The 16,775-nt window shown below is 37.3% G+C and overlaps 1 protein-coding gene across 1 annotated transcript in view; it reads left to right on the forward strand.

Annotated features, from left to right (window-relative positions):
* Cntn1 (contactin 1) overlaps positions 1–15,685 on the forward strand; it is a 120,259-nt gene extending 104,574 nt beyond the window's left edge. Inside the window, exon 22 of the mRNA XM_090353151.1 lies at positions 15,382–15,685. Coding sequence (XP_090209277.1) covers positions 15,382–15,458 — 77 coding nt within the window. The 3' untranslated portion in view covers positions 15,459–15,685. The remainder of the gene's footprint in view (positions 1–15,381) is intronic.
* The last annotated feature ends 1,090 nt before the right edge of the window (positions 15,686–16,775 follow it).

Here is a 16,775-nt window from a genome sequence, read left to right on the forward strand (position 1 = left end):
GTTGTACAAAGGAGTTTTGATTCCATATGTCAGTTTGTGAGTATAATGCATCGTGAACATGGTGACAGAAGCCAAGACAAAGAAAATATCAAATTAATAATGAATGAATGACTGAGACAAGTTGAGAGGTCAGGGAACTGGCGGATCATCCACAGACACTGACTTGCTGAGAGTATGAGCCACCTTCCTCTGGGACTAAGTGCCTTGTGTGGCACTTGAGTCCTTCCTGCATCTCATGGCCATGTGATTGGATTGGCACTTTATTTTCCAACCTATTTTTTAAAAAAGAGATGAATCTAGGTACCAGTGGATCACATCTGTAACCCCAAACTACTCAGGAGGCTGATAGCTAAGGATCAAGGCTTGAAGCCAGGGTCAGAAAAGTCTGTAAGAATCTTATCTCCAGGTAACTAGGAAAAATAAAAACTGAAAGTAGGGATATGTCTCAGGTCAAAAACCTAAGGGATGGGGCCTAGTGGTAGAGTGCTTGCCTAGCATGCACAAAGTTCTAGGTTCAATTCCATGGTACCACATACACATGCCCCACTACTGGCATGCACATGTATACACACACACACACACACACACACACACACACACACGTTCTTACACACACATACACTAGGAGAAAAGAAAAGAAGAGAAAACATGATGAGAGTCAATTATGCAGAGTTTGGTACAGAAGGTTGTAGAAGAAAGACAACTTATGGTGAAATTCGTATGTTTGATTCCTTGATACCACATGCACAGAAAAAGCCAGAAGTGGTGCTGTGGCTCAAGTGGCAGAGTGCTAGCCTTGAGAAATCTCAAGGACAGTACCTAGATCCTGAGTTCAAGCCCTAGGACTGGCCAAAAAAATGCTATTCAACTTATTCCTCAATCTTGAAAGCTCTGATAGGTCTGAACCCAGCACAAGAGGCATCAAGGTCTAGGTTAACAACTAATATTTAATTAAAATAATATTTATTAATTAAGGAGTCTTTGAAGGTTCAGGACTCTGTTTAATGGGGAGGATGAGGTCTTAGAGGAAGGACATTTCTGTCTAAACTTTAGAACAGCTCAATCTCAACACCCATCCTACATAGATACACACCAAACCAACACCAGACCTACAATGAAATAATCTATTCTTTGTAGATCATTTAGGCATTGCTTATTTAAGTTTGATCAATATTAGCCTTAATCTACACATCTACACATATACATGCTCATGTGTGAGCACACTCACACACACTCACACACCCACACACACACACGCACACACACGCACACACACGCACACATGTACTCATACACACACACTTTATGAATAGGTTATCCCCTGTTTCCTTCAACTCAGGATTCCCTGCTTTCAAGAGCTTGGCAGAGGGTCACACTTTGAGAAATATAATTTCCTCCTTTGCTGTCTAGACTTTTTTTTGCCAGTCCTGGGCTTGAACTCAAGGCCTGAGCACTGTCTTTGGGCTTTCTTAAGGCTAGAGCTCTATTTGAGCCACAGCACCATTTCCAAATTATTCTATGTATGTGTTACTGAGAAACTGAACCCTGTCTTCGTGCATACTAGGCAAGCACTCTACCACTAGGCATGAATATATGTGGAGTGCTTGTGAAAAGTGTTTGCAAACAACCTAGACAATTAATGTTAATGATGTTAAAAGTAGCATTAGTCAATGTTGTTGTGCTTTTGGCAATATTTCTTAATCAAAATTTTAAATTATTTTTCTTTCATTATTTTTCTTTGGTCATGCTTTATCTTTGTAAATCATCTCAGTTTTTTTTTAGAATTAGATAATGTAAAACTCCTAAGAAAATATTTAGATTTGATTCCAATAAAATCTTACAAAGTGTGGCAACTCAATATTTGTGTATTTTATTACACTAGCAGAGAAAAAAGATTTCTTTATAAATGGTGCTGCATTACAATATTTGAAAGATGAGATCACAGATATTTTAGGAGCATGAGAGGCTCTTATTGAATCATTCATAAGTATTACTCAAAGATATTTTTAAATGTATACTAAAATGTGAGGATCAACTCATCTAAATAGTGAATGCTTAAAAAAAGGATGCAGGGGGGCCGGGAGTTTGGCCTAGTGGTAGAGTGCTTACCTAGCATGCACAAAGACCTGGGTTCAATTCCTCAGTACCACATGCATAGAAAAAAGCTGGAAGTGATGCTGAGGCTCAAGTGGTAGAACTCTAGCCTTGAGAAAATCCAACGACAGTGCTCAGGCCCTGAGCTCAAGCCCAGGACTGGCAAAAAAAACACAAAAGGATGCAGGAAGAAAAATGGACATAGAAAGAACTATTCAGAAGGCAGGGATAAGAGGATAAAATCTCATCCTATGAATAGGTAGAATTACAAGATTACCTCTGGTTCCAGTGATTATTAATTTGACTGATACTTTTGATGATTGAACATTTTTTTCTACAGCTCTCTGAAGCCATATGCTATTGTTATTCTTTTTCCCCCTTAGGATTGAAAACTGTCTTTGCTTATCAAGTCTTTTAAATAAAAACAGATTTTAAGTATTTTAAGTAAATAGACCAGTCTTTTAGCTGCTCTATAAGAGATTTTAAGTAGATTATATTTGAGTATCATTACAAAGGATGAAACTATGGAATTGCCTAGTTTTTATACTTTTATACAACTTCAGATTCAATGAAAGAAATTTAGATTAATTTAGAATTTCCTTACTCTGATTTTTAAATTTCTTTTTCACCCATCGGTCAAATGGAGTTAATTTTTTGCAAGTTTTACATCATAAGTATTTTAGAGCTCCAATAACTGCCATTTTATTTGTCTAATCCTTTAAGGATTATATCTATATCACATATTAATTTTGTTCAAAGGAATTTTTGTAACATTAATAAATATTTCATAAGACAGTTATAGGATAATAGTTCAGAAATAAATTTTAAAAAATCAATTTTAATAAAATCTTTAAAAAAACAAATTACAATTTGTATCTGAATTTTGTAGACTAATGCTTTTTTATTAAAACGAAGAAAATGTGTATGACTTTTCAATTACTATCTACTTGCTTGGAACTATAAGCAATATTTCTTATAATAATATTTAGTTTGCTAAAGTTTGAGTTTAATGAAATGAATAATTTTATAAGATTTAGGGCATTATTGCCAAGAATAAAATACATATGTGTGTAAATATATATACACATATGTATATTATATGTGAAGCAATAATGAAGTCAGGAGTAGAAGTCCTATTTAATCTTCAACATTTCTCTATTAAGTAAAAATCATCTAATGACTACAGTCTTAGGTATGTAGCAAGGTTTCTGACTGAAAAATCACAGTGAGACTCATGTTCAGTCTTCACTTTAACAGATAATGCAGGATTCTTTCATCTGTAAATTTGAACAAATTTCTTGTCTTCCTAATTAATATGTAGCTAATGTAGGCCAAAGTGTTTATCACAGTTATATTGCTTATCTTTAGCAGTTAACTAATAAATGCTGCAATGCTAGTCCAAGAATAATATGTTCCCATGGAATAATAAGATTTTATTGTCAATTGTCATATCATGTTTGGTTTTTAAATATTTGTGCATGATTTAAAGATGGTCAAAACATAGGATATACTTTTCACAAATTTGATTTGTATTTGTTCATTTTAAAATATTGTATCTCTGTCATTGAATATATTTTGAAAACACATATGTTCGGTAGTTAGTGTACAATATGTCCTTTATGGCTTATCCTCAACTATTTTTAATTAGGCAAAATGTAACGTTGCAAGCATAAAACTAAAACCTGGGCATCATTTCAAGTCGTGAACGTTTCTATGCGGCTCTTTTCCAAGTTAATAATGTCTCTGACATTCGAACAACTGTGCTTGAAATATAGTCTAACAGAATGTGTTTTGTGTCCTATAAAATTTATGGTCAAGAAGATGATGATAAAACATCTTGTTCTGTTTTAGGGAGCTGTATGTTTTTCTGCTTCTGGAATATTCTATGGACTAATGAAATGGAAATTAGTCTTTCATAAAGGTTAACTACAATTTTATATTACATTAATATAAAGAAATGACATAGAATGAAAATTTACTCTCTTTTTGAGAAATAAAGGTTTATTATGGGTTAGCTTTCCACACACACTGCTTTTTTTGGTATCAGTTTTGGGGCTTGAACTGAGGGTCTGGTTGGTGTCCCTGGGCTATAATGCTCAAGAGTAGCACTCTACCACTTCAGCCACAACTCTATTTCTGGATTTTTGGTAGTTAATTGGAGATGAGACTCTCCTGGAATTTTATGCCCAGGCTGGCTTTGAACCTCAGTTCTTAGATCTCAGCCTCCTGAGTAGCTAGAATCACAGGTGTGAAGCTGACACGGATGTCCAGGTAATGCACCTATAGTTTGATAAGACCAGACACTTGAATGACTGTTTGTAGTTTGGGGCCCACAAAGGGGCCACATGAAACTAAATGTAATTTTTTTTTTGCCAGTCTTGGGTTTGAGCTCAGGGCCTGAGTATTGTCCTTGGACTTTCTCAAGGCTAGAGCTCTACCACTTGCGCCTCAGCATCACTTCTGGCTTTTTTTTTCTATGTATATGGTACCGAGGAATTGAACCCGGGTCTTTGTGCATGTTAGGCAAGCACTCTACCACTAGGCCAAACTCCCAGCCAACTAAATGTAATTTATAGTCAAGGCCTATAGCACTGACTGGCAGAAATTATGCTGCGTCTTCTCAAAAGGGGCTAGTATTCTAAGAAAACCTAATCTCTTTTCCTAGAAGTGAGGAATGAACTCACCACACATACTGGCACAATAAACACACACATAGATACGTGTTTACCAAATATACTTCATCCTGCCTCTCATTTTAGGGTTGATCATACAACAATGGACTCTGTAAGTGTTCATTCTATTTAGCTTCATTGTATAATGGACCTTTAGGGGCTTCATTTTCTCACCTGGAAGTAGACTTTGTGCCCCAATATGACTTTGAGCATAGATGCTAAAGTGAACAAAGAATTAGCTTCTCAGAATTGTTTACAAGACCAGAGAAGAATTCAGCAGGATCCATGGAAGGATCAGTTAACCTTATCACAGATTTCTTTTGTAGACACACTTAGTGCAAGTTTCAGGGAAAAAAGAATTCTCAGAGCTTATTAGAATCTTGCTCTATTAAACTCTTGTCAATATCCTCCATAAAAGAAAACCAGCTTGTCTCCCCAAAACTGAAAGAAGCAAAGAAATAGGTTAAACAACTGGAGGAGAGAAAGAAAAGGGACACTGTTCATGTATCTCTAAGAAAACCCAAATAAGCCGTTTCTAGTGTAGGGCACTGGAGGCTTATACCTGTAATCCTTGAGAGCTAAGGATCTCAGTTCAAAGCCGGTCTGGGCAGGAAATTCCATGAGGCTCTTATCTCCAGTTAAATACCCAAACAGCTGAAAGTGGAGCTGTGGCTTAAGGTGGTTGAGCAGTAGCTTTGAGCAAGAAAGCTTAAGGATAGTGCATAGGCTCTGAGTTCAAGCCCCAGGACCAGCACACACACACACACACACACACACACACACACACACACACACACACAATGTTCAGGGAGACTTAATCAAACCTGATATTAAGGATGTACCACTAACCTTGGCACCATTGAACACATCAAACTGTCTCTCTGACTCTGCTTGTTATATCTCAAAAATTTATTGGAGCAGCCAGGCACGGTGGCTCAAGCCTATAATCCTAGCTAATCAGAAGGCTGAGATCTGAGGATTGAGGTTCAAAGCCAGCCCAGGCACTAAAATCTCTGTGAGACTCTTATTTCCAATTAACAATCAGAAAACCAGAAGTGGTGCTATGGCTAGAGGAGTAGGGTGATGACCTTGAGTTGGAGAGGTCAGGGACAGCACCAAGGCCCAGACTTCAAGCCTCACAACCAACAACAACAACAAAAATATTATTGAAGCCAGGCACTGATGGTTATGCCTGCAACTCTAGGCATTGACGTTCAAAAGCACTTTAGGCAGGAAAGTCCATGAGTCTTGCAAATTAACCAGCAAAAATTTGGAAGTGAAGCTATGGGCCAAGTGATAGTGTCAGCCTTGAGCAAAAGAACTTAGATGACTCCCAGGCCCTGAGTTCAAGCTCCAGTGCAGGCACACACACACATACAAACATACAAATATACACACACAGACACACACACAATATTAACTGGAATGAGGCAAGGTAGAGGTACTAGAAGGAGATTTTTCTGTTTGTTATCATGGAACTGTAAAGTGGGAATTTGAGGTCCCTAATTATCCTTATTTAAGGTTGGAAAAAACTGATCCCGGTGACAGTTTGACCTACTCCAAAAATTCCAGTTTCCTACTGTAAATAATATTCTACCAAACAGTTCCAAAGCAAAATGCAAGATTATCTAATAAACTGGCTCTAAGTTTAGGTGAAATAATCACTGGTTAAGAAATTAAATGTTGGGGCCGGGAGTTTGGCCTAGTGGTTAAAGTGCTTGCCTAGCATGCATGAAGACCTGGGTTCGATTCCTCGGTACCACATACATAGAAAAAAGCCGGAAGTGGTGCTGAGGCTCAAGTGGTAGAGCTCTAGCCTTGAGAAAGTCCAAGGACAGTGCTCAGGCCCTGAGCTCAAGCCCAGGACTGGCAAAAAAAAAAAAAAAAGAAATTAAATGTAAAGCTGTTGCTGCTGGCAACAGCTCTCTGGGAGGCTGAGCTCAGGACAATTGTAGTTTGATGCTAACCTGGGCATATACACAGGACCCCTTCCTAGCAAATAGCTGGGCAGGGCAGTGCATGTCTGTCATCCCAGCAGAGAGGAAGGTAAGTCCAAGTGATTCTCTACCAAATGAAGAAGCTGTGTGTGGTGGCATGAGCCTGTCACCCTAGCTACAACAGGAACCTAAAATAGGCAGATCAAAGTCCAGACACAGGCCCAGGTAGAAGAAGTAAGATCCTATCACAAGTAACAATTGCATAAAAGGGGCTGTAAAGATAGCTCAACAGGAGATTTTCTGCTTAGCAAGCTCACTTCCCTGAGTCCGGACCTCAGTACCAACTGAAAAGTAAAAAATAAAAAGAGATTAAATATTACTCTTTTTGTTTTGTTTTGTTTTATTTTTCCTGTCAGTCATAGCTCTTGAACTCGAGGCCTGGGCACTGCCCCTGAGCTCTTTTACTCAAGGTTAGTGCTCTGTCGCTTTGAGCCACAGCACCACTTTTAGTTTTCTTATGGTTAATTAAAGATAAGAGTCTTCAATGTATGTGAATTAATGCACCATCTATTTGGCAAATATCATGTAACCCTTCTATTAATTACAATAAAAAATATATGGAAAAAAAAAGAGTCTTGCAGAGACTTTCCTGCCCTGGCTGGCTTTGAACTGTGATCTTCAATTTTTTTCATATATTTTTATTGTAATTAATAGAAGGGTTACATTATATTTGCCAGATAGGAGGTGCATTAATTCACATACATTAATACCCTTTCTCATATCTTGGTCCCCATTTATTTCCCTCCCCCCAACTCCCACCCCTTGATCTTCAAATTTTAACCTCCTAATTAGCTAGTATTAAAGGCATGAGCCACCAACATCTGGCTAAATGTTACTTTTAACATGAATTGCCAAAGTTGTGAAATTCATTCTGTACATGTTTTATGTGTATGAATAGGATAAAGACTCACAAAATACTCAATAAACAATATTTTAAATAAATTTAATTTCATATTTCAAATTCATAATTCATGGATGGTTTTTTTTAATTTATTTTTTTTATTTTTATTTTTATTTATTTATTTTTTTATTGTAATTAGTAAAAGGGTTACATGATATTTGCCAGATAGAAGGTGCGTTAATTCACATACATTGATACCTTTTCACATGTCTTGGTACCCATTTCCCTTCCCCCCCACACTACCCACCCGTCTTGGTTTTCCCCCCTTCCCTATCAAATTTCAAATATCCAAATACAAATAAATTCAATATATCAGATAACAAAGTGAGATACTATACCAATATGAGATAACCAAGGGACAGCAAAGGAGATGAGAGACAACATAGTACATTAAGGACAACAATCATTCATTATATGGCTTTTGTTTCACTATCCTGGAGGTCCTTTCAATTAGCTTCACATTATATGTCCTTATGTATCAAGATTTTGCTCTATTGCAAATCTCTGCTAGTAGAGCCCAAGGTTTCTACTGATTATGACAAATGAGGGAAACCATTGAGCCTAAGTTCCTTTGAGTCTGGCTTACTTCACTTAATATGATTTTTTCTAAGTCTTTCCATTTCCTAACAAATGGGGCGATGTCATTCTTTCTGACAGCAGCATAGAATCATGGATGATTTTTTTACTATGAACTTCTAACATATTTATGTGTGTGTACTGGTACTAGGTCTTGAACTCAGGACCTAGACACTGTCCCTTTTTCCACTCAAGGCTGACACTCTGTCACTGGAGCCACAGCTTCATTTCTAGCCTTTTACTTTGAACTGAGATGCTCAGATCTCTGGTAGTTAAGATTCTAGCCATGAAGCACTGCACTAAGCTTAACTTTTTTTGAATGTTTGATGCTCATAAATATCCTGCTGTGTAAATAGTACATTCTTCATTTTACAAAAGAAGGCACACAGCTCAAAGAAGAGCCATGCTTTAGGAGAGATTGTTCACTCAAATGAGTTCTCTTTATCCTGAATCTCACATTCTTAGGAAAATATCACTTTCATTCCCAAAGATGTTAAGCCAGTTTTAAAGTCCTCATAATCTTAGGTACAAAGAAGGATGATTTCGGTTCAAATCCAGCCCAGACAGGAAAGTCCCTGAACTTTTTTTTTTTTCATATTGGGCCTATAAACTCTTTTTTTTCTGCTTTAGCAATTTTATTTTATTTTTTTTATTTTTCAAATTTTTTTATTGTAATTAGTAAAAGGGTTACATGAGATCTGCCAGATAGAAGGTGCATTAATTCACATACATTGATACCCTTTCACATGTCTTGGTACCCATTACTCTCCCCCCCTCACCCCCACCCGTCTTGGTTTTCCCCCCTTCCCTATCAAATTTCAAATAACCAAATACAAATAAATTCAATATATCAGATAACAAAGTGAGATGCTATAACAATATGAGATAACCAAGGGACAGCAAAGGAGATGAGAGACAACATAGTACATTAAGGACAACAATCATTCATTATATGGCTTTTGTTTCAATATCCTGGAGGTCCTTTCAATTAGCTTCATACTATATGGCCTTATGTATCAAGATTTTGCTCTATTGCAGATCTCTGCTCGTAGAGCCCAAGGTTTCTACTGATTATGACAAATGATAGAAACCATTGAGCCTAAGTTCCTTTGAGTCTGGTTTGCTTCACTTAATATGATTTTTTCTAAGTCTTTCCATTTCCTAACAAATGGGGCGATGTCATTTTTTCTGACAGCAGCATAGAATTCCATTGTGTACAAATACCACAACTTGTTGATCCACTCATCAACTGAGGAAGTCCCTGAGCTTTTCAATATCCTATTAACTAGAAAAAAAAGCCAGAACTAGAATTGTGTCTCAAATGGTAGAGCACCATTCTAAAGTGAGAAATACCCCCCTACACACACACACACACACACACACACACACGTCCTCATAATTAAAATTTTACTTTGCTCCCAAATAATATTGTGGGCTGAACATGTGTTTTCTAGTCAGGTGGCAACTAGTGTTTACTTTTATATTTCACAGCAAATAATTGCTCATCACTCTTTGCCCATGTTCACACCTTTCTCAAACATGTTCCTTGGCAATCTAGCCTTCTCTAACTGAGAAAGAGCCAGAGTCATCACAAAGAACTGATACAACTGCCAGCAAACCTCTCTGCCAAAAATCAAATCTATTTTGCTTGGCATCTGGGTCCATAATTGCGGAGCACACAGAAATGGCAAGAATAGTGGCTTTTACTGGATTGAAAAGGCCCATAAAGCCAGTAGCACTTACACAATCCAACTCTTAATGTATATTTATTAACTTATGTCAATGTGAATGATCATCATTTGGGAGAAATGTAACAAATTTGTTGGCAACTTTTATGCCTCAATGCTTGCTGTTCTTCAATCTAGTATGGCTTTCTTTGAGTCATAAACTTATGACCCTAATGGGAGTTGTAATCCAGAACCCTGTCATTTTGAACAGGGAAAGTCATATCCTTTAGCCATCCAATTGCCTACAAAGAATAGCAGTGTTAAAACCAGATTGTGAGCCCAGATAACATGCTCATTTCCTAATATTATAGAAGGAAGGATTAATAGAATTAGGAATGCCTCTTTGATCCTTTTTTCCTCTCTCTACATAAAGATATAAAACCATCAGAATAAAAATTCATAAAAAATTATAATAGAAGTAAAAGAAAAAAATATGTGAGATGTACAAATTCCTGATCATGAAAGTTCAAATCCATCTTATTTTTAAGCTTCTTTGTTTTCTTTTCTAGAAACTCCTAAGAACCAGTTGAGGTTAAACCCCATGACTGAATTTTGTGGGAATCTGGACATTATTGCTTATGATAAGTGATTTACAATTGAAAATGGTGTAAGCATTTCACCCCCCCCCCCGAAAAACAAACAGTCTTTAAAAATACAACTTGTTGGGGCCGGGAGTTTGGCCTAGTGGTTAAAGTGCTTGCCTAGCATGCATGAAGACCCGGGTTGGATTCCTCAGTACCACATACATAGAAAAAAGTCGGAAGTGGTGCTGAGGCTCAAGTGGTAGAGCTCTAGCCTTGAGAAAGTCCAAGGACAGTGCTCAGGCACTGAGCTCAAGCCCAGGACTGGCAAAAAAAAAAATACAACTTGCCTAGTAAGGTTTGATTCCTCAGTACCACATACATAGAAAAAAGCTGGAAGTGGTGCTATGGCTCAAGAGGCAGAGCTCCAGCCTTGAGAAAACCCAAGGACAATGCGCAGGCCCTGAGCTCTAGCCCTAGGACTGGCAAAACTAAATTAATAAAGAAATATAAAATACAACTAACTTTCTAAACAAAAAGGCATTGCTTCAGTTATTTTTAATTATCCTTTATTATATTTTATATGAAAAACTACATATTTATGGAAGAGATTTTTTTGTTTCTGTATCAGTACTAGGGCTTGGACTTAGCACCTAGACTACTGTCCCTTAGTTGTTTCACTCAGGGCTGTCACTTTCTCACCTGAACCTGTAGATAAGTGTTACCAACTTTCCTGCCCAATCTGGCTTTGAACTATAGTCATCAGGTTTTAGCCACCTGAATGTTTAGGATTACAAGCATGAGCCATTGCGGCTCAGTGATGAGATAGATAGATAGATAAATGATAGATGATAGATAGATATCTCAGTTTACTACTTGTGATAAGGTTGAAAATCCATGCTCCAATTCTTTTATACATACTTCCTTCATTTTCTTTCTTTTCTTCTTTCTTTCATTCCTTCCTTTTACTCTCTCTTCATCTCTCTTTCCCTCTCTCTCTCTCCTTCTTTCTTTTTCCTTCCATCCTTCCTTTCCTTCTTTTTTTCTTCTTTATTTTTCCATGTCTCATTTGTCAAACAAGGGACTGAACTCATGGCTTTTCACTCTTGCTTGATTTGTATGCTCAAGGCTAGCACTCTACCACTTGAAGTACGTATCTTCTAGCTTTTTTTCTGATTAATTGGAGATTTGAATCTTACAGATCTTCCTCTCCCACCAGGCTTCCTATTATAATCCTCAGATCTCAGCCCCCTGAGTAGCCATAATTATACATGTGGGACTCTGGCACTGGGTTTTAATTCTCTAGTTCTGAACATGCATTAGGATATGTGTGAAGATAATAATATTGTGTAAGTCACCTCAAGGGAAATGTTATCATTATAAGTCTCACCAGACTGAAGGAGTCTTGCTGCAAATTCAGAATCAGTTTTCAGGCAAGAAAACCTTTTGTACTTGGAAGGCTAGACAAGTTTTACAGTTTAGTTCCATTCTGTACTTTCATTGTTGATAAAGTTAGGAATGAAGAATAGGCTATGTATCTAAGATGAAAGAAGCCATGCTAGAGAAAAATGTACTTGGAGAAAAGAAACCTGTAAGATAGAAATGACTTAAAAATATACTTCAAAGATGGCCTTCTTCCAGTTATTTTATAAAACTCTACTGTTTAAAATGATACCTTTTCAATATTTGCTTTGGTTTCAATAGTATTACTCAGACCAACTGTTCAGTTCTGCAAGAAAATTGGACTGCATGAATTTTTAAAAATTACTTTCGTCTGAAAATGATCCAAATATTAAGTTAGGTTTCAGTATCTGAAAGTTAGATACCTCCTTTTAATGTTTCTTTTTTTACTGACTTCTGCCACAAACATTCTATGCAATAAGCATTAATCTTAATGATTATTAATATTAACTAAGTTATTTTAATGTTCTCATTCATATTCTTGCCTAATTCTCATTGTGACTCCATGGAGAAGCACATGGAACTAAATAACTCTGTAAAGATTGACAGTCCACAACCAGTTGACTGTGAAGTCCTACTTTCTATTATGTTTTCAGAATACAGTCTTACTAATAATTGAATGAGTCAGATGCTTATAGGGGTTTTGTTTTGTTACTCTATTTTATTTTTATTTAGTGCTTTGCTGGGACTTGAAGTCAGAGTCTGGGTGTCATCCTTACAGCTTTTTGGCTCAATCTATCTCTTGATCCATAGCTCTATTTGTTGGCTTTTTGGTGGTTAATTGGAGATGAGAGTTTCAAGAACTTCCTTGCCTGGGTTGGCTTCAAACTATGATCCTCAGATTTCAGTCATTGACTGCCTATTGGTCCTCCTAACTGACAGTTTGTTCTATTCAAAACTTAAACAACCATTTTCATGTATGTAAATTAGATATTAGATATCTTCCTTTCTCCATTTGTTCCTCTTCCTTTCACGCACACCAACACACACACACACACACACTACCCAGCAATACAAGTTGTAGCAGCTACAAGCTATAGCTTCCTGTTAAAGTGCAAGTTCTTCAAATGAGTCACACCATTGGAATTGTTCTCTGTATATATCATACTTTAGTTAATATATTTGGGTTTTACCCTCTTTGTGATATGGGAAAAAGAATTTATGGGATGGATGACTTCATCCTGTTTAATATTCAACATGTATGTGAACAGAAAAACATATGTTCAGTATATATCATGTAAGTACTAGAATTATTCTGGACACAAATAATATGATGTATATTTTATTAGATATAAAACACACATACACACACACACATATATATATACACATATATGTATACATATCCCCCATGGATATATAGAGTCCACATATTATATGTGTGTATATTCTTTAAGGTTGTAACTATGTACATATATATTCATATATATATATATATATGTCATTTTCAGTTTTATCCTTCAAGAATATATAATGACTAAATAGGAATTCAGTCAGGTCTGTAATTACTACTCCAAATGGGGAAGAGAATTGAAGATAAAGACCACAATTACATAAGTTCAGGCCATTAGAGAAATTTAATAGAACACACATAAACATGAAGAGTTTATTTTAAATAAATCAAGTATCCTGATGTCAAAGCCACAAGTTATAAAATTGTATTTGGTTTTTGTGCTAACAGCAAAAACTTCAAAATGTTAGCTACTATTGGCTAAACCTCTCTCAGCAGCCCCCAATGTAAGCCATGCCAAGCCACAGAGTCAGGCCAGCACGGGAACGTGTACGCACGGCTGAGGTCATTTGTGGTTAAAGGACCAGGGCATTGTTAAGAGACAGAGGGGCTTGAGGATAGCTGGCTTCAGTCAGAGCAGTCATTGCAAGTGCGGTGTTTTTGCTGTATATCATTAAGGTTTGTTACTGGCCATTTTTATCGGAATAGAATAATGTCTGGGTTGCCACATAGTTTTGAAAGTATGTAGAAAAGGAGAAGGTTAAAAGTATCAAGAATGAAAAAAACTTTTTGAAACAGGGTAGATGGTATTTTCACATAAGCCAAAAGACCTCCTTTGCCCTTGACATATTTTGTGCAGGTGCAGGGTGTGGTGTACTCATGACCTTCCTTGCTTGCTTGCTTCACCCTGGGGTTCTTTTTTCCTTCTTTCATTCCTAACTTCCTTTGTAATCTTTTCTTCCTTTCTTTGCTTTTTCTTTCCTTTCTTCGCTGTTTCTTGGGCTTAAACTCAGGGTTGTGTTCTTGCCAGGCCGGTGCTCTACTATGGAACCACACCTCCAACCCTGTTTTGTAATAGTTATTTTGGAAGACAGGGTTCTGTTTCCTGCCCAGGCACATGTGCGGACTACCCATCCACTTATTTTAGACTTAGTTGTTCTTGCTGAGATGACAAATACATGCCACAATATCCAGTGTCCCTCTATTATTGATAAGGAATCACCGGCTTTTTAGCCTAGGCTGACATGGAACCTTAATTCTCTCAATCTCAGCCCCTACGCCGATTGTAGCTAAGGATAATAGGCTTGTGTCACTGTAGTCATCTTTGGGCTGAGAAGGGATTGCCTGAACTTTTCTGCCTCGATTGGCTTCAAACCATGGTCCTCCATTCTTAGCCTCCCAAAGGAGCTGGGAATACAGACATGAATCACCAGTGCCTGACATCTTACTTAAGTCAGTCAATTTCTAAATTATCTACAGGCTACTATTACAGTGTTTGGGCAAGCAGTTTTACCTGACTCTGAGTTATAAAGTATAAAACCAGGTAATAATATCTAGCCTTGTGGACTGTTGTATGTGAGGTGTGTGTGTGTGTGTGTGTGTGTGTGTGTGTGTGTGTGTGTGTGTAGAGGATAGAATAGCATCTGTTCTGTTGCTTTGGCACAGGAAACCCCAGCTGGCACGGTCAGGATTATTGTGAGCATTGTTATTGATAGAACTCGATCCATTATTGAGACAGTAATAAGCTCTTTGAAGGCCATTTACATTGCTCCTGCTATTCTGTTGTTACTTGCTGACTTTCCATGCCCTGCTCAAGCTGGTTTTTTGCTTTTGTTATTTTGTTTTGTTTTTGTGCCAGTATGAAAGCTTGAACTCAGGGCTTGGACTCTATCCCTTAGCTTTTCATCCAAAGCTGCCACGATTGCAGCTCCACTTCTGGCTTTTTTGGTGTTGAATTGGATGTAAGAGTCTTATGGACTTTCAAACCCAGTGTAGCTTTGAACTGGATTCCTTTGATCTCAGCCTCCTGAGTAGCTAGGCTTCCAAGCACGAGCCATCAGTGCCTGGCAAGAAAGCGGTTTTGTGCAAAAGAAATATTTAGTTTGCTGAATTCTACCATGACACCATCCCCCATAGCATTCTTCCAGGAGCAACCATTTCTGTCCTCCGTGAGTGACACTCACGCCTGGTTTCCTCCACAGGTGCGCCCACCCTGTCTTCAGGCCTTCTCGGCTTACTGCTGCCTGCCCTGGGCACCCTTGTCTACTTGGAATTCTGAATGTGGCGTGTTGCCATCTGCAGTGGCCAGCCCATGTCTGAGGACGCCCTCCATCCTGGGGTGACCACAAGTCCTTCCAGTTCCCTGCGGCTCCATCGCAAGCGCAACAAATCATCCTTCAACCAACTAACTACCCAAACTGACGACACGTGATGACTGAGGCATTCAGGAACCCCCCAATCTTCATCCAAAAGAATCAACTTTGAAAAAACAAACAAACAAACAAAAAGGATATCAAATGATTTTTAACTCGTTCCGATATGCCTTATACACCATTTAACCTGATTCTGGGACGGTTGCATGATTTAACCCAATGGGACAAGATACAGTATTCAATTCAGTACCATAGGCTGCAGAGGGAGACGCAAATCACCATACACAGGTGCTTTCAATTTAATCACAAGTTGTGAACTAGCCTAGAGGTGGAAATGTTGATCGTACGTGGTAAATGTAAGAGTAATACAGTTTGTTATATTATCCTCTCTGTCTGGGGTCAGCATACCTCAACCGCCCCAATCATTCATGACATTTTGAGTTCTTTTCAACAACAACCACAGCAAAAAAACCAATTCAACAGAAACCTTTGTAAAGGAATCCCATTAGTAAAACCCCTTTGCTGAAGAAGTTGAATGATCTTGAATATCAAAAGTCAAATTTCAAAATTTAGCTATCAGTATTTCTTCTTTGGGAAGTAATTTTCTAAACATTTGACTTTTTTTTCCAGGATCAGTGATGACTTTTTCAGTTCATATTTTAGTGCTTAAAATTCATGTGCCATCTAGAGATTGTTTTTTGTTGTTGTTGTTATTTAGTTTTTTATTTTTACTTTTATTTTCTACTCTGAAATTATTTTGTACTTTTCTTTTCATCGATATCAAACCATCCATACACAACCTATGGCCCCATCTGGAATAATCATCATGTTACTGTATTTATTCATATGTGGAATGATGAATTTTGAGAAATAGAGTGCTTCCATTTTTTTAAACGGAGATGTGACAGTCTTTATATAGATAGGAACAAATAAATGACAGTTAGTGACTATTAGAATTACAGAATAATATTCTAGTATCTTTGTTTTGTGCCTCATTCCTAAAGTAAAATATTTCTTTATGGAAGGTACGGAATCAAGAAGTCATCATCTGTAGCTGAAAAAGCTACAGAATTTCTTATAATAATAATAATAACGAATTTGAAGTTCATTTCCCATTATAAGGCAATACTGAAAACTGGCTAAAAATACCAAACCAATATGTTGTGAATGGTAGTACGAAGAATATGCAAGAGGAAAGGCCAGGGAGAGACGGCGTTTTGTCT

The sequence above is a fragment of the Megascapheus bottae genome, chromosome 2, assembly GCF_031878675.1.
Source record: "Megascapheus bottae isolate mThoBot1 chromosome 2, mThoBot2.hap1, whole genome shotgun sequence".
Taxonomy (NCBI): domain Eukaryota; kingdom Metazoa; phylum Chordata; class Mammalia; order Rodentia; family Geomyidae; genus Megascapheus; species Megascapheus bottae.